This window comes from Aphidius gifuensis, linkage group LG6 (genome assembly GCF_014905175.1).
Source record: "Aphidius gifuensis isolate YNYX2018 linkage group LG6, ASM1490517v1, whole genome shotgun sequence".
Classification (NCBI taxonomy): Eukaryota; Metazoa; Arthropoda; class Insecta; order Hymenoptera; family Braconidae; genus Aphidius; species Aphidius gifuensis.
Genome location: NC_057793.1, coordinates 6,779,510 through 6,797,365, shown reverse-complemented (window position 1 = coordinate 6,797,365; position 17,856 = coordinate 6,779,510). Strand labels below are relative to the sequence as shown.

Genomic DNA, 17,856 nt, shown 5'->3' with positions numbered 1-17,856 from the left:
TACGTTCGTTAAGAAACCTTTTTTTAGTTTTTTTTTGTTAGCTTTATGCAGTAAAAAGTTTCAATTATATATATATAAAACTAAAAGAAAATAATAATAATGATATTCAAAGGATAATTAAGATATAGATGAAATAGAAAAAAGAAACAAAAAATATCAATGAATAAATAAATGTGGGCTATATTTTAAAAATATTAGTAAATGTTGAAATTTAACAGAAACACTTGAAATAAAACTCAAACAGTAATCATGAATATTTGAACGGAAAATGACTCATTTCCTTTTCCTTTTTTTTTTATTTTTCTTCTACAAGCTAAAGACGTTGTGTTGAAAAAAAAAGTTGCAGTAGTGTGTTATAAATAAGTTAGCAAATGGTATGGATTGAACACGCAAGCAACCAGTTGAAATTATTTTTTTATAATTTCAGTTTTTTTTTTATTATTTAGTTTCTATTTGATTGTGATATTATTTTATTCGATAAATGAATATAAAAAAATCATTTATATATTGAAAATTGAATTAAAAAGTAGTGGATTTTTAATAAATTATTATACTAAACGTGTTGAAAATTAATTAACTGATAATAATTTAAATTGCTGGGTCTAAGCTAGTTTAGGAAAAAAATGGGAATTTTTGAAATGGTCAAAAGAGGGTAGGGGGTGGATTTTAATTGTTTTTATTTTTTTTAACTATGATAAGGTTGAGCTATCCTCGTAATTTTTTTTTTATTAAATTGTTGAGGATCTAAGCTAGTTTAGAAAAGAAAATTATAATTTTTGAAATGGTCAAAAGGGGGTAAACGTGGATTTTAACTATTTTTAATTTTTTTTGTCTATGATGGGGTTGAGCCATCCTCGTAATTTTTTTTTTATTAAATTGTTTAGGATGTAAGCTAGTTTAGGAAAAAAAATTATAATTTTTGAAATGGTCAAAAAGGGGTAGGGGGTGGATTTTAATTGTTTTTATTTTTTTTAACTATGATGGGGTTGAGCTATCCTCGTAATTTTTTTTTTATTAAATTTTTTAGGATGTAAGCTAATTTAGAAAAAAAAATTATAATTTTTGAAATGGTCAAAAGAGGGTAGGGGGTGGATTTTAACTATTTTTATTTTTTTTGTCTATGATGGGGTTGAGCCACCCTCGTAATTTTTTTTCCTAAACTAGCTTAGATCTCAGACAATTTATTGAAAAAAAAATTACGAGGGTGGCTCAACCCTATCATAGACAAAAAAATTAAAATACCCCATCACTACCTCTTTACTTATTTAATAAAAAAATATCCAACTATTAAAAAAATTATTAAAAAACCAGTAGTCGTCGTAGAATCGTATTATACCCACCCCACTATTACCATTACGTTTTTTAACACAATAAAAAAAAGGTCATGCATAATAATAATCTATCGGATAAAAATTATTTAGCCAACAACCCCTGAATTTGTTCTCTTTAAATACGATGTAACTTATTCCAGAGGGTTGTTTTTTTATATCTGTGACTTCTTTGGGGTATATTAATACTTAATTTATAATTTCTAATAAATTTCATTAAATTTCATATCATTTTTTCATATAATTTTACAATAAAATAAAAAGCTTATTTAATAATTATTTAAATGCATTTTTAGTTTTGTAATTTAATTTAAAAAACATCATCTTTTCAATCTCTATAAATAAATGAAAAAAAAAATCTTTTTAATTTATTTAAAAGCAAAAAATAGTTTATCATTCAATTGAAAACTCCTGGTTGAAATTTTTTTTTACCAATTTAAAAATAAATAATAAAATAACTAACGTAAAATTGTTTAATTATTTAATATTTTTCTTTACAAATTTTTAATAAATATCTCTCGAATAAAAAAACATTATTATCAAAAATTAATGAGGAATAAAATATTGTTTTAAAAAAAATTTTATTATTTATTCCAATTCAATTGTCATTTACTTTTCATAAATAAATAAAAAAATAAAAATTATTCATCATAGAAAAAATAGTGCGTGATGCACCTGGTTGTCACTGGCTGACAAACTTTAAATTTTCAACACCAACAATCAATACTGACATTCAACAATAAAATGCAAATTAACACACAAATGCAAATAAACCAATAAACCAATAATTAATAAATATAAACTACACAATAAATTATTATTTGGGTAATGATATTATTTTACAAAAAAATCAATTAAATACTTCAACAATAATAACATTTATAACACCAAAAATTTGTAATTTATTAAAAAATTTAAAATTTTATTATTATTTTAAATTTTTCACTTGTTTTTTTTTTGTGAGGTAGTCAATTGGGATACAATTAATTACATGATTTTTCTTGTACACAATATTCATGCTATTTTTATTTAATTACTTATGAAATATATCTTTATTATTAACTTAAATATTTTCATAAAAACATTTGGAATTATTTCACACACATTTAATAACACATTCAATTACGTTTTTTTTTTTTTTTTTTTCTTTTTATTTTTTTATCTTATTATTAATAACTTGTTTCCAAAAAAAATTGTACATAAAAAAAAAAAAAAAAAGTAAATTAGTTTGTATTGACAATTATTTGTACAGTTTGACACGATTGTTTGTTTTTTTTAAATCAAATTCCGATGGGCATCATCATTGTTAATCCAAGCAGAATTGATAAATTGTTTTATTTATTTTTTTTTTTTGTTGCACTATATGGACCACAAGAAGATTATGAAAAAGAAAAAAAAAAAATATGTATATACACATAAAGTTATATATTTTAATATTTTTTTTGTTGTTTGAAAATTGGCTAATGATTATTAATGATTAAAAATAATAGACACTATAATTATCATATCCAATAATGCATATCAAACAGTTGGATAAATAATTTCAACAGCATCTTTAATACATCCATTGAAATTAATAATATTTTTTGTTGAATGATCATTAATAATATTGTCTGTTGTATGATCATTAATAATATCGTCTGTTGAATGATTAATATTAATAATATGTTTATCAGTTAATCCTTGTCCAACTTTAATTGGTTGTCCAATATCAATGGTAAATTTAAAATCATCTGGTGCTTCAAACAGTAATACAATTGTTGAACCCATTCGAAATTCACCAAATAATTCACCTTTACTAATATTAACACAATTTAAGAAAGCATCATCTGATAATTTTTCTTTTGGCCATTTACGTTTATTTGTTGCTAAATTTTTATCGCAATAAACATTTATTGATCCAACATTTGTTGCACCAACAGCTGTATATGCCATAAAACCACCAGCCCATTCACCAAGATAAACAACACGTTCATTTATTGCAAATAAATCTGGAAGCCAACTAGCTATTTTTGGATTGACACTCAATAATTTACCTGTAATTTTTATGAAATTATTAATTAACTATTAACATAAATGAATTAAAAAATTTAATTATTATTTTTAATACTTTAAATACCTTGAAAATGACGACGTAAATTTATTTTCCAATCAGTTGGACTATGAAAACGATGATAATCACCAGGTGCAAGATACACAGTCATTTGATAAAGTTTATTATTTTTATTTTTTAATAATGATTCAATGTAATTATTATTTTCTTCATGAGTGTATTCAGTCTTTTGTTGTTTAATATCAATATCACCAAGAAAATGACGTAAATTATATGTTATACCTTTGACTTGTTCAACACGACATGATGTTACTGGACCAAGATGAAGCACGCGACCATCAGAAGGTGATACCTAATAATTATAAAATTATATTATTTGTTTATTTATTGCATAATAATTATTAAATACTTACAATATCAGTGTTTTGTGCAATTGGTCGTGAATCTGGTTTTAATGGACGAACAAAAAAATCAATTAAACTTGGAAATGAATCAAGCTCAGCATCAATTTCATCCAAATTAGCACCAAATGTTTTAGCATAAAAACTAAATACAGTTGATCTTACACTTTTTGGTAATTCAAAACCAGCAAACCAACCAAATATACGACTTGTTATTCTCAATGGTAAACAACGATAACAATCAACCTAAAACAATTAATTAATATTTAACAAATAATTATGATTCAGGGGTTTTTTTTTTTTTTTTTATTTGTTTGCTTCGCTGAAAAACAAGTTCGTTTAAAAAGATTACTAAATTAAAATAATAATAATAGCAAAGGGAATAAGGAAGTAGAAAAAAAAATAGAATGGAAAGAAGAAGGCTTTTTATTGGCTGATAAATATCACGCTATTTCTATTCATAGTTTATTTTATAAAATGAAATAAATAACATACTTAAATTCAATAAAAAATCATTTAAATTTTATATTAAAAATTTGAACTTGAATAATAATATTTATTGTTTTTTTTTTCTCGAAAATAAAATTATATATTTATTTATTAATGAATGTAAAATTATTGTTTTTTAAATCATAAAAAAATGAAAACAAAAAGAGCAGTTAGTTGAAATTATGTTTAAGATTTTACTCTTGTGTCTAAAAAAAATCTACTCATAATTTAAATTAATTAATTAATTAGTTAATAATAAATAAATATTTACCATCAAATCATTGAGTGGTCCCTTGACAACTTCTCCATCATTTTGATAAGGATTTTTACTCAAATAACGCCATTGTAAAACAGCAATTAATGACACACCAATGCTAATTGGTAAACTAATAACTTTACTAAATTTTTTTGTAAATTTCCATATTTTACCAGGTTGTCCATTGACACTACTTGTTGTTCCATAACTTCTAACATAAACACATTTTGGTAATTTTCTTGGTGTTGTAACAACTCTATGACAACCTCTTCTTGAAGTCCTAAATAACAAATTACCAAATAAATAAATACTATTATTTATTAACATGACAATTAAATACTTTATTTTTATAAAAGCCAAAAACACTAATATATTCCAAGTATTTAATTATATACAAACCAAACATTACGACTTAAACGAATCATCCAATAAACTGGCATATTTTTATCATGGATATTTACAATAATAAATTGTTGTTGTTGTTGTTGTTTTTTTTAAAATTAATATATCAGTCTTAAATAATATAAATTAAATATTATTTATTGTAGATTTGTTTTCTTTTTGAGGTTGATTTTTATTGAACACAAGTAGGCTTCAATTTTTAAATAAATTGTTAATGATAATTAACTCCTTTTTTTTGTATCAAAAATTGAGTTATTGTCACGTGATTAATTAAACACGTGTATATAAGAAAAAAAAAAAAAAAAATATATGTATAATAATAAACGTGTTTACAATTGTAAAAAAAAAATTGATTAAATTGTTTAAAAAAGAAATAATCACGAGTGAGTGAGAAACAACGTGGAGAGAAATCAATAAATCCAAGATTATCTCACAACTTTTTGTTTCATTTGGAATTTTTTTATACACTTAACACTGTGTGTTTTATCAAAATGATGGTTTATTCAAAAAATGATAACATTGATGAGTCAATTAATATGACGACAGTATGTTGTTATCAAAAAAAAAAATTGACAAATAATAGTTTTTTTTTACTTAAAAATTATAAATTATATAGTCTAGCCTCTTTTATCATGCACTAGACATTGAGAATGATGCATCTTTTTTTTTTTTTATTTTTCTACGATGTTTTACGACTATTGACGATGTTGAACACTAAAAATAAAGACAAATTATTAACTGAGTTAATGAGAGCAAGAGAGAAAAAAAATGTTTCAGTTTTTAACAACAGGTGGCTCTGAATTATACAGCTTGACCAACATCAAGAAAATTATTTTTATTAAAAAGTGTCGAAATTCGAAATCCAATTATCTTTGTAAAATTTTTTTTCTACACAAAATTCATATACAATTAATTACAAAAATATTAGTGAACTGTTAATTAAATAAAAATGTAAATTATAAAAAAAAATATGCATTTAATTATAAATAAATTGTTTTTTTGTAAATTATTTTAAATTTAATATTTTTTTCATTAAATTACTCGTCGAGGAAAATTAAATTTATTATTTTTATTTTCAAAATAGTAATTTGAATGAAAAAAAATTGTATTTATAGAATTATTTCTATTTTAATTTAAGCTTATATGAGAATTGAAATTTTTTTAATGATAAAAGTTTGGTATAAATTTAGAGATAATTTAATGATATTAAATTTTTGATGGATAATTTTTGTTAAAGTGGCAAGCTTGATGTATCAGTTGGTGGAGAAATTTTATATATCCAGTCTCACCTTGTCTCTCCTTTTGTCTGTTTAGTATGTTCTCATCTATATCCGAAAAAAAACATTTGTAAATTATATCAGCATCATCATCATGACCACCAACTGATCTAGTTTACCTGTGACTAAAAAAAAATAAATAAATAATCCTTGAAATTAAAATAGTGTCAAGTCTATATATATATATTATTTCGAATCAATAATTTACTATTTTTTTTTTATTTTTTATTTCTATTATTTCGCGAGTGTTGTAATAGAAATAATATTATTTCTAAATTACTTTCTCAATCTAAAAAAAATATCAAAAAAATTCATATTATAATTATAAATATATTTATAAAAAAAATAAATAAATAATAAATCGTAAAAGTATAAATAAGCTATGAAAAAAATATTTAAAAATAGTTTTTTTTAAATAATCCAGCTGTTTTTTCTATATGAAAAAAAAAAAAGAGATACACACTTTTTTAAAAAACAGAAGGTAAGACAACGACCTTCACAGTGCCTCCAGGAAGAAGAAAGAAAATAAACAAACTTGTTTTAAAAAAAAAAAAACATTTAAAAAACAACAACAAATAACAGGAAATTTAAAAATTACAAAAAAAAATTTTTTTTTAAAAGTGATTGAAGAGAATAAAAAAGGGCCAAGTGAAAACAAGTTTTGTTACTTTATTTTATTGCAAAAATTTTCTATAAATCTTTTATGGAATATTATTTGTTTATAAAAATATATAAATAAATAAATGACAATTATTTAATGAATAATATTTGATTAATATAATTATTGAAAATATTGAAATGCCACCTTCATCACACTCAAATTGGAAAAAGCCACTAATTAAAAGTGGACAAATGATGAAAATGCAAGTTAAACATACAACAATTAATCATCAACAAACAAATAATAATATTATTGATAATTGTACAAGTAATCATCAATTAATTGATAGAAAAATTAAAGTTGTACTTGTTGGTGATGGAGCTGTTGGTAAAACAAGTCTTGTTGTTTCATATTCAACAAATGGATTTCCTGGTGAATATATACCAACAGCATTTGACAATTACAATGGTAATTATAAATAATAATAAATTAATAATAAATAATAATAATAGCAATAATTATTAAATTTATTATATAGCATGATAATCGAAAAATTTATTTTTTAAATATTTTTCTTTTCAATTTTATCTATTCAATATGATAAAGAAAAATTTAAAAAAAAATTATCAACAATAATATTTCAAATTCAGTCACGTATTATTATTACAATTATTATTTTATTTTTTTATAATGTATGACACATCAATTGACTCATAAATCGACAAGAATAAAATGACGAAAAAAAAAAAAGTAAGATTATCTTTTACTTTATTTGTAAATGAGGAATATTTTTTTAAGATTATATTTGTCAATTAAATGAAATATTATTTGATATTATTTATTGTAAAATATATATTGTTGGAGGATTAATTTTTAGAAGGGACTGTACTTGAGGTAGACAGACAGGGCAACAGGTGAGAGTCAATATATATAGCTATATATATTTTTGCACCACCTGTATATATATGTTGTGTAGAATCATTCGCCACTGGCAATTCCAATGCTTCCTATGGCTTTACTTCAATACCAAAGAAAAATAATAATAAATAAAGAAAAATCATCATGATCATAAAAAAAAAAAAAAAAAAGGAAAGATGAGTAGAAAGAACTCAAGCATCGCAAAGCCTTATTGTACTATGATTTTTCAAATAATATTGTATTACAGATTTTTTTTTTTTTTACTATTTTTTTTTTACCTGAAATATAAAATTTGATATTTCGAAAAAAAAATTGAATATTTTAGTTTTTTAAATTGGAGTAAAATAATTTATTTTTTTTTTTCATTTGAAAAATTAATTTATTTCATGGATAATTTTTAAAATTTTAAAAATTATTATTTATCTTATTATTATTATTATTTTTAATTTATTTTTTTTATCAATTAATTATAGATTAAAATTAATTTTATCTTTTAATTTATATTTACCTTGAAAAAGTTAATTTAAAAAACAAAAAATAAAAATTTTAATTCGAAAATTAATTAATTTACATATTTTTAAAATTAAAAAAAATAATTGATAATTATTATTGATATCTTTGGCTTATTAAATTTACTAATTAAAATATTTTCCATCAAATGAAACAGTGACAAAAAAAAATGTCAACAATATTACGAAATTATTTTACAAACAGGTATATTATTTTTAAAATACAACACATCATTTCTATTTCTAAATATATTTTTAAAAAATTTACACATCACAAATTTTAATTTGTGTCTTTTTTTCTATTTTAAAAAAAATAAAAAACAATTTCAAATATTCAAACGACAGCAACAACAACAACAATATCAAATAACTAAATATAAAAAAAATATAAATAAATAAATAACCAACAACAAAATAAACATTATTTAAATTTTTTACAGTTGTCGTTAATGTTGATGGACTTCCATTGAACGTACAAATTTGTGACACAGCTGGTCAAGATGATTTTGATCCACTAAGATCACTGTGTTATCCAGAAACAGATGTATTTTTAGTTTGCTTCAGTGTTGTATGTCCATCATCATATCACAGTGTCAGTACTCGTTGGTTTGATGAAGTACGAAAATACTGTCCAAATGTTCCAGTAATTATAGTAAGTATAAAAAAAAATAATAATGCCAAAGAAATTATCAATTATTAATGATGAAAAATCTTTAATTCAGGTTGGTACAAAATGTGATTTACGATCAGATGTGAGATTAATGTTACAATTGGCAAGATATGGACAATCACCAATTTCAACAAATCAAGGAAATGAATTAGCACAACGTTTAGGTGCTGTTTGTTATGTTGAAACATCAGCATTAACACAACATGATCTTAAAGAAGCATTTGATCAAGCAATTGTAAGTGCAATGAGTACCAGAAAAAATAGTAATAATTTATTAACAATAAATAGAAGAAAATTATCATCAAGATGGAGACGTTGGTTTTGTTGTTTAGAAAATAATACAACAAATTCATAAAACAAAAAATAATATTGTTATGATAAAATTAAATTGTGGTCTTGATTTTTATCAAATAATCCAGACACTTTTTATTTTTATTTCTTTATTTTTTACTGTGATGATTTGACATTGTTAAATATCGACTTTACGCCTTTTTTTATATTTTTTATCTTGAATTATACAAGGAGAGACAAAAAAAAAAAAAAAACACGAGCGTTGGTTGAAAAGTGAATATAGGCTTTTGCGTAGGTGGCTAGACAATATTATAATAATGTATACTTGATGTCTTGCCAACACTTAATTTAATTTTGTTAATTTTTTTTATAAAATGATATTAATTTGGTTTTTTTTTTAATATCAATATCTAAGGCCTTGTATTAAAAGCTTTAAAAAACTTTATATATATTAATTAATCTAATCATTTTTATTATTTTTTTATGCTTGTGTTAATTTTATAATAAAACGAGCAATATTATCCTTGTTATGGCATGATCATTGACTTGATGATTAGATTACTTATCAATTATTTTAAATTAAAATGAACCAACAGATAATGAAATTGATAAATCATGCGAGATAGCTTTTTTAGAAAAAAAAAAAAACGAAATTGCAATCAAGCATGAAGGGACCATCATGATATTAATAATTATAATTTAATATTTTAATTTAATTACTTTTTTTTTTAGCTATCATTTATTGTGATGTTTCAACATAAAAATTAATAATAATTTTTTTTTTATTTTTGGCTGCTCATTGGTTGTGAAATGTAAATTTTTTTTTTTCGAAATTTAAATTGACTTGCTTATCATTTCTATGTTAATGATAATTAAATTGAATTTATTAAAAATAAATTAAAGAAGATTTAAAAATAGTAGAAATTGTTTAGCATCATATTTATAATGTTGTAGTAATTAAAAAAAATATCATTAATAATTGAAAAATAATTGTTAAAAATATTTAATTATATTACGTAATTATGTTTTATGTATTAATTGTAAATATTTTTATTATTTTTTGTACTCATCAATGATTTATTAATTGATAATTATTTACAATATATATATTTTAATTTTTGCTCACACAACTTAATTTAACATTTGACTGAGATAAATATTTCTAATGAATAATAGTATTATCGCTTGTTTAATATAATTAGCGATATTTTTATAATAAAAAAAAAATTAAAAAACAATGCATATTGTTTAACTTTGTTTATTATTGAAAACCTAATTATTATTTTCTTTTTTTTTTAAACATGAGATGACATTTTTAATCGGTAAAATAACAAACTATATTACCATCGTTTATTCTTGTTGACAAAAAAAAAAAAAGCTAAAACGTCAGACACAATTTCTAGAAGCTGGATAAATATTATTGTTGATATAATTAATAAATTGTTAAATAATAAAGAAAAATTAATAATGAAAGCTTTGAGTGAAATAAATCCATGGGGTTCAAGTGATTGTCAAGAGTGTGAATCAAATGATGAATTGACAAAATTTGAAGATTCATTTGTTGTATCAAATGATTCATCAAGGCTGTCAGATTCTGATCAATATTTAGCAAGACTTTGTAAGTTATTAATTGGTATTATGAATTATTTACTATTATAATTATGATATTTTATATTGAAATTTGTAGATTCACGACTTAAAAATGTTCAGGGTTTCTAAAGAAATATTTCTAATATTTTTATTGTATTTCTAGGCAATGGCACCAAGTGAATTGGTACACTTGTTAAAGGCTGATGTACTCCAGGCTGTAACTGATGAACAATTAAATCAAGCTGATGACACGACCAATAAATCTGATGATGAAATTCCTATTAATGACAAAGTTGACACTGACAGCTTACAATCTCATTGATAAAATTCACAAATAAATTAGTTTTAAATATAAAAATCAAATTCACATCTTATTATCAAAAATTACTATGTATTTTATTGACAATTAATTAACAATATAATTAAATAATATAATTAAATTTCTCTTTTTTGTTTAATAATTACATCAATTGACGAATAAAATTTCATTAATTTTATTCAATTAAAAAATATTTTAGATTTTAAAACGAAAAAAAAAAAAACTCAATAAAAATATTTTAAAAAATAAAAAAATTTATAATTAAATAAATAAAAAAAAAATATGAAATAAAAAATTTAATTTCCTCAGTGTATAAAATATTTTTTTGGTGACAAACGATTTTGCAGACGGTAGAGAAAAAATTAATAATGAATAGGGGTAAAAAAAAAAAAAATGGAGTAAATAAATAAAAATAAAAAAAAGTTTTATTTTTTGGTAAGAGAGAGAGAGAGAGAAGAAAAAAGTAGGGCGATTGATGAGAAAATAGTGCGCAAGCGTTGAATGTCAATTTATCATCTCTGTCTTTTTCACATATCTCGTTTGCAATTTTTTGTTTTTTTTTTTCTTTCTTTTGTTTTGGAGTAAAGCAGCAATATGATGAAAAAGAGGGGAGGGGTGCCGTTGTGACTCCTCAACTAAAGGGGGAGTTGGAATTGTGGCCTGATGTGTATTCTCTTCAACCAAGCGAGACACTGAAACTCAATTGGAGGGGATGAAAAAAGGGTGGTGATACTGGGCGCCAGTCTTTCGACGTTTCTCGTTCTATAAACAACGTTATTTTATTGTTGTTATTTTTAACAGTTAATGTGCTAATAATTGTGCTAAAAAAAAATTAACATATTTAATAATTATTTTATTTTTAAATCGATAAAAAAACAAGTGTAAAAGTTTTTTGGAGCAAAGAGAAAAAAAGAAATTATTTTATAGTGATGTTTGTTTGAAATTTACAAAAAAAAAAAATAGAAATATTAACAAAAATATTGTGTGAATTTAGTGTTAAAGTTTAAACAATATTTTATTTATAATTATTTAATGATTTTTCTTATTTTTTGAGTGAAAATTTTATTATTTCAGTGAAAATTATTGCTGAGGGATTAAAATTCAACTGTTTCATTGGTTTATTAAAATGGTAAAAAATTTTTATTTATATTTTAATTTTTTAACAGTTAAATTAATACAAAATTTTTTTTTTTTTTATTAATAAAAGTGTGCCACAAGTTTATGAATAATTTTCCATAAAAAAAAATGAAAAAATTCGGAATTTTTTATACAAAAAAAAAAAAAGAGTATTGTTTGGTGTTGAAACAAAAAAAATTTTAACAAGCCACAGTGTCACTGTAATTATTTATAAACCAGAGTAATTGAAAAGCAAAAAAATAAAAAAAAAATTCAACAACAAAACACATAGAAAGTTTTGTTGTGTTTTTTGTTTTATTTAGAAAAAAAAAAATTTTAGATGGTTTTTTAAGTGTTATAGTAAATTTAAAGTTGTAGGTAATGTTAGTGTGTCTTTAGACCAACTATTTTCACAATATATATAATCAAGTTAACCACCCCAACTAACCCCCTGTCAGTTTCACCCTTTTTACCTCAACAACCAAGGTGTCCTTAACTCACCCGTCACCGATCTACCCAACAACACCAAGTACTTACTAAACGTTTTTTTTTTATTCACCACAAGCAGCACAATTTCAACACATTTGTCGCAAAATAGGTTTTGTTTTAGCACTATAAATCATCCCTACCAATTTATATATAGCTATATAAATTGTCTCAAAAGTTTCTATAATATTTTAATTTAACTTATAATAAATTTTTTTAAATTAATTTGATACATTTTTTTTATTGTAGGGTTTAATAATTGTTTATTTATTTATGTAGTCGATCTATAGTTAAACAATTGAGACAAAATAGTAAATAGATAAAAAAAAAATTAGGGATTAATAACAATGATGCTTTTGGACAATATAAATTCAGTTCAAGTGCAGATAACAACAAGGGTGATTAAAATAAAATTAAAACAAAAAAAAAAAACAAAATGATAATATAGCTATTGTTTATAAAAATTTAAATTAAATCAATAACAATTATTGTAATATAGTTTTGAAAAATAAACAGAGTTGATTGATGAAAAAACATAAAGATAAAAAAAAAATTTGTGGAAAGAAATTAAAGAAATTTTATTTAAATAATTAACTTGAAAAAAATTACTATGAATTTCTTTGTGTTGTTTAGTTTGAGAATTTATTATAAATAAACTTGATAAATGAATGAGAATAATGTAATAATAAATATACAAGTGATTTTAAAATTTATATTTTTAAAAAAGTTTTTTTTTTTTTTTTAATACTTTTGTTTTTAGTATTATTTTGTTGAAACTTTATCGTTAAGAAAGAATTTTCAATTGTATAAAAAAGTTTTAAACAATATATAACACAAAGAAAACAATATCCACTATGAATATAGTTATTTATTTTTTTTTTTTTATATAACATATTCTTATTTGAGTGACATGTTCAATTACTCTTTTTCATCTTGGTTAAATTACATTTTTCAATTTATAAAATTTTTTTTATTTTTATGTCACAAAAGAATGCGTTTATTTTTATTTTAAAAAAGTATAAAGATAATACAAAACTATCATCATTATCATCATCATTTTGATGGTAAAATTACAGTCGGAATAATAATAATGAAAGGAAAAAAAATATGAGAGGAATATCTTGATGAAATAAAATCTGAGATTGGGTTAGATATATAAAAGTCAATTGAATTTATCTGGGATTTGCATATAAGTTTTAAACTAAAAAAAAAAAATAGAGTTTTGAAAATTAATGTCTTTTGGAAAACTTTATTTTGAATTTATTTATTGATTATCTTGGAATTTAACACCTGATAGGTTTAGAGACCGATGAAATCATGGAACTTTGAAAATTATCAAATCTAAAACTTGATAATAATTTATCCGAATTATTGAAAGTTGTTATTCATTTTGTATAAATTTTTACATGAATTTATCATGTCATTTAATTGTGTAAATAAATAAGATTGATTATTAAATTAATTTAATTATTGATAATATTTATATTTACTTTGGAAAATAATAATTAATATCATTGATGGTTTATGGATCATTTTGATATTACATTAAAGCTATTTTAAATCATTTAAAATTTGAAATGTCACTTGACCACTGAAACAATATACAAGTGTCCAACTTTTTGTAATAATAATTAATTAAATTGTAGATTAGAGATTATAATTTTAACAACAATGCTACAATATTAGAAAAATAAATAAACACATGCTCCTTGTTATTTCAATTTAAAATTAATAAATAATTTTAAACTCTAAAAATTAATTACCAATTGTATGTCTATTTTAAAAATTAAAATTACAAATTTCACCTCATAAATCTCCCGCAATTTGACTCGGTGTAATTTTAACTAAAAAAATAATTTATACTCCAAAATCCAAAGTAAATAAATAATTTTTTACTCCAAAATTCAATTAACAATTTTATAATATTTATTTTTTGATATATAAATAAAAAAACAAAGAGAAATATAAACAAATTCAAGTATTGTTTGAGAGATGACAAGTCATAATTTCATTTTTTTTATAAATGCTGTAAAGCCTCAGGCTTTAGGTCACAGGGTTTTTTAAATATATCCGAAAAACCTTGGATTGAAACTTTTTTTATAGTTTAACACATGATGATTCAATGAGATATATATACGAGTGTATGTCTCGAATGTCTAAAACAGAACAAATAAAGTTGCAAGAGAAAATGTGTCTGTCAAGTGCACATCACTCACAATATTTCACCCTTGAAATTTCAACATTTTAAACTTTATTACTTCATCACACACAATAATATATATCATGAATTGGATGTTTTAAAAGTTGGTAAATTAACCGGATATAGAATGGACATTTGACGGCATTGCTGTTGAGCTTCCGGTTACAAATAATTCTCTCGTGTATTTTATTTTATTCAGCTGATATACATTTACCTTTTTTTTCATTTTAAATATTCATTTTCGAACTTTATTTTCATGACATTTAATATATAAAAATTGACTAAATATAATTATTCATTTTTGTACGTGTTCAAAATAATATTTCATTATGAATTTATATCATCAAAAATAATTGAATATCATATTTTATGACAAAATTTAAAATTAAAAAAATAATAACGACATTTTTTAATTATTATTTAACAAAAATAATACATGATATTATATTAAAATTTTTAATTCATTTTTCAGGCTTATTAAAAATTACACTTTTTAAAATTACATTTAAAAAAAATTTTGTGGTTCATTGAAAATAAAAAATTTTCATCATCAAATTATTTATTATTTAATTTATATTTTTTATAAATTTTTATATTTTTTTTATTATTATTCTATAAATATAATTTTATAATAAAATGAAAAAAGTTTTTTTTTTTACTTATTATTTTTATAGTTTTAATAATTCAAAATAACAACAGATTTTAACGACAAGTATTTTTTTTTTTTTTTTTTTTTTCAACATGAATCGTTTTATAACAATATTTTTTTATTTAAAAATTTTTTTTTTGCTCTTTTGTCATGTGGATACTTTAATTTTGGCTTATACTTTTTATTTATTTTATTTTTTTTAATCGATTGCCGATTGCAAGTAATTCTCTAAAACATTTGTGATATCGAAAAACTGTTGGTTCGTTTTATTTGCAATTTATAGTTTCGATTTATTTGAATTTTTTTTTTTTTATATTTTTATTTTCTTGTAACAAGTTTTACTATTTTTTAAAATTATATTTTATATATTTATTACAATTTTATATTTGCAAAACAGATAATCCAGTGATTTATTATTGCCAAGTTTTTATTTATTCATATATTTTTTCTAAAAAAAAAAAAAACAAGAAAAATCATAATTCTTTGATTATTTTTTTGATTTTTCCGTGGTTTTATTGTTGATTATATTGACAACGAAACGAGAGAGAAAATATCATTTGATATATTCAGATGGATATATTCTTTTTTTTATTCATAAAGGTAAAACGAGATATAGAAAAACAAAAATATAAAAACTACTCGATCATCCGCTCCGAGATGTGTGTCAATTTTATTTATTTATACATTTTTTTTTATTACTTTGTTTTGTTTTATTTGAGGCTGTAAATAAACCCGAGGTGCAGATACCTTGTGCTGTGACTTGCGACATTTTCAACCATGATATAAATCAAAAGTATAACATTTTCCATTTCTCCCTCGCTATCGCTGCTGCTTCTCTGTATTTTTTTTCAAACCTTTTTTTTATTTTTCCTTTTTATTTCCAACCCTTACTCTATTTCTAGAAATATCGGAACTCTTTTCCATCATTTTGTTGGATTTTTTTTCCTCTCTTTTCCATTTGATACTTTTTTTTTTCATTTTTAAATTCTTTTCTTATTTTTATTCTCGTTTTTTAACTCTTCCTCTTCATCCTCGTCGTCGTCGCTGTCGTGTTGCATCACTTGAAAAAAACAAAAATCAAAGCTTTTTTTTTAAACTTGAATTTATCAAATTTTAACAATAAAACTCGTAAAATAACAACGTAAATATTTCATCAATGATAATACAAGTATATATTTTTATATTTAACAATAATCTAATTACAAATTTTTTTTTTTTCATTCAATCCATAACTTTATAAAAAAAAAAAAAATTATACATTTTTAGCTTTGATTAAATAATTTTTTTAACGTGTTTTTATTATAAAATTTAACTTTCATATTTATTGAGACTAAATAAATTGATAAAAACAAAATTCTGCCAAATGAATGTATAGATTTTTTTTTTTTTCAATGTTTATATTTACGAATGTATTGGTTTTTTTTGTGCAATATGCAAGTATGTAATTCAAACAAACGTTTACTCGAATATTCACTTTATATTTGACAATGAATGCTTGAATAAATAGCTTGCATCAGCTAGCATAGTTTGAAATTCTCGTTAACAAAGTGAAGCATGCATGAATTGAGTATATCACTTGGAAAAAAAAATAACTTGAAAAAATATAATGAATAAATTTTTTTTTTTGATTAATTAAGGATACTCAAGGGCTAGCTAATATCAAATAACCCGAGAATATTTGTTCGCTCTATTTTTTATCATCAGAACTGAAACTCGATAAAATAATAATAATGATTGAAATAATAAAAAAAAAGAATATAAATATTAGAGAGAGACAATGAAAGGAAAAAGGATAAATGGAAAAGAAAAATAAACTTGATGCTTTTTTTTTTTATTTTATATTTGCCTGTGTATTTATATATAAAGATGTTGGAATGGAGTGTTGAATTCTTTGGTTGATAAATCGAAGGGTAAATAGAATTGGATAAATCAATAAATAAGCAAATAAATATATAAAAAATTATATTTGACGTATTTCAAATGGGTTTTGTCATTATTGGAGAAAATCGTCAAGTAATTCAACTAAACCACAACCTTTACATTTGTGATTGGTTTTGAGTTTATGTTTGATGAATTGATAATATATATAAATAAATATCTATTTCTGTGTGTGTGTTTGTAGAACAAGCATGTGTTTATATTTATTTTCTCAAATACATTAATTGTAGTATTGGTAAGATGATTGTCATCAACAATATGCAATTTTGTTTATTATTATCACGAGGACGAGTTGGTTTCAGTGGTCTAGTTTATTTATATAATATTATTTAAAAAAAAACAGATATTATAAAATTGTTAATT

The 17,856-nt window shown here is 21.7% G+C and overlaps 3 protein-coding genes across 3 annotated transcripts in view; 2 read left to right on the top strand and 1 right to left on the bottom strand.

Annotated features, from left to right (window-relative positions):
• Window positions 1-1,892: 1,892 nt before the first annotated feature.
• LOC122859129 (phosphatidylserine decarboxylase proenzyme, mitochondrial) lies at window positions 1,893-5,632 on the bottom strand. The gene is made up of 5 exons (XM_044162511.1): window positions 4,927-5,632; window positions 4,543-4,807; window positions 3,795-4,028; window positions 3,448-3,733; window positions 1,893-3,364 (listed from the first exon to the last, which is right to left on the bottom strand). Exons 1-5 carry the CDS (start codon window positions 4,965-4,967, stop codon window positions 2,850-2,852), a joined length of 1,341 nt encoding a protein of 446 aa, XP_044018446.1. The 5' UTR covers window positions 4,968-5,632; the 3' UTR covers window positions 1,893-2,849.
• A 579-nt stretch (window positions 5,633-6,211) lies between these two features.
• On the top strand, window positions 6,212-9,610 carry LOC122859128 (ras-related C3 botulinum toxin substrate 1-like). The gene is made up of 3 exons (XM_044162510.1): window positions 6,212-7,275; window positions 8,675-8,886; window positions 8,957-9,610. The coding sequence occupies exons 1-3, from the start codon at window positions 7,005-7,007 to the stop codon at window positions 9,257-9,259; spliced, it is 786 nt and encodes a 261-aa protein (XP_044018445.1). The 5' UTR covers window positions 6,212-7,004; the 3' UTR covers window positions 9,260-9,610.
• Window positions 9,611-11,590: 1,980 nt separating this feature from the next.
• Window positions 11,591-17,856, top strand: part of LOC122859127 (amphoterin-induced protein 1-like) — a 46,738-nt gene continuing 40,472 nt past the window's right edge. The window contains exon 1 of the mRNA XM_044162509.1: window positions 11,591-12,233. The gene's annotated coding sequence lies outside the window, so the exon portion shown is untranslated. The remainder of the gene's footprint in view (window positions 12,234-17,856) is intronic.

Excerpts from the sequence above, each read along its gene's own strand:
- LOC122859129 (XM_044162511.1), bottom strand. The coding sequence starts at position 4,967 with ATGCCAGTTTATTGGATGATTCGTTTAAGTCGTAATGTTTG. Across the intron at positions 4,029-4,542 it reads GACCACTCAATGATTTGATG|GTTGATTGTTATCGTTGTTT; the intron begins GTAAATATTTAT and ends TAATTGTTTTAG. Across the intron at positions 3,734-3,794 it reads TTGCACAAAACACTGATATT|GTATCACCTTCTGATGGTCG; the intron begins GTAAGTATTTAA and ends TATAATTATTAG.
- LOC122859128 (XM_044162510.1), top strand. The coding sequence starts at position 7,005 with ATGCCACCTTCATCACACTCAAATTGGAAAAAGCCACTAATTAAAAGT. Across the intron at positions 7,276-8,674 it reads AGCATTTGACAATTACAATG|TTGTCGTTAATGTTGATGGA; the intron begins GTAATTATAAAT and ends AATTTTTTACAG. Across the intron at positions 8,887-8,956 it reads CAAATGTTCCAGTAATTATA|GTTGGTACAAAATGTGATTT; the intron begins GTAAGTATAAAA and ends TCTTTAATTCAG.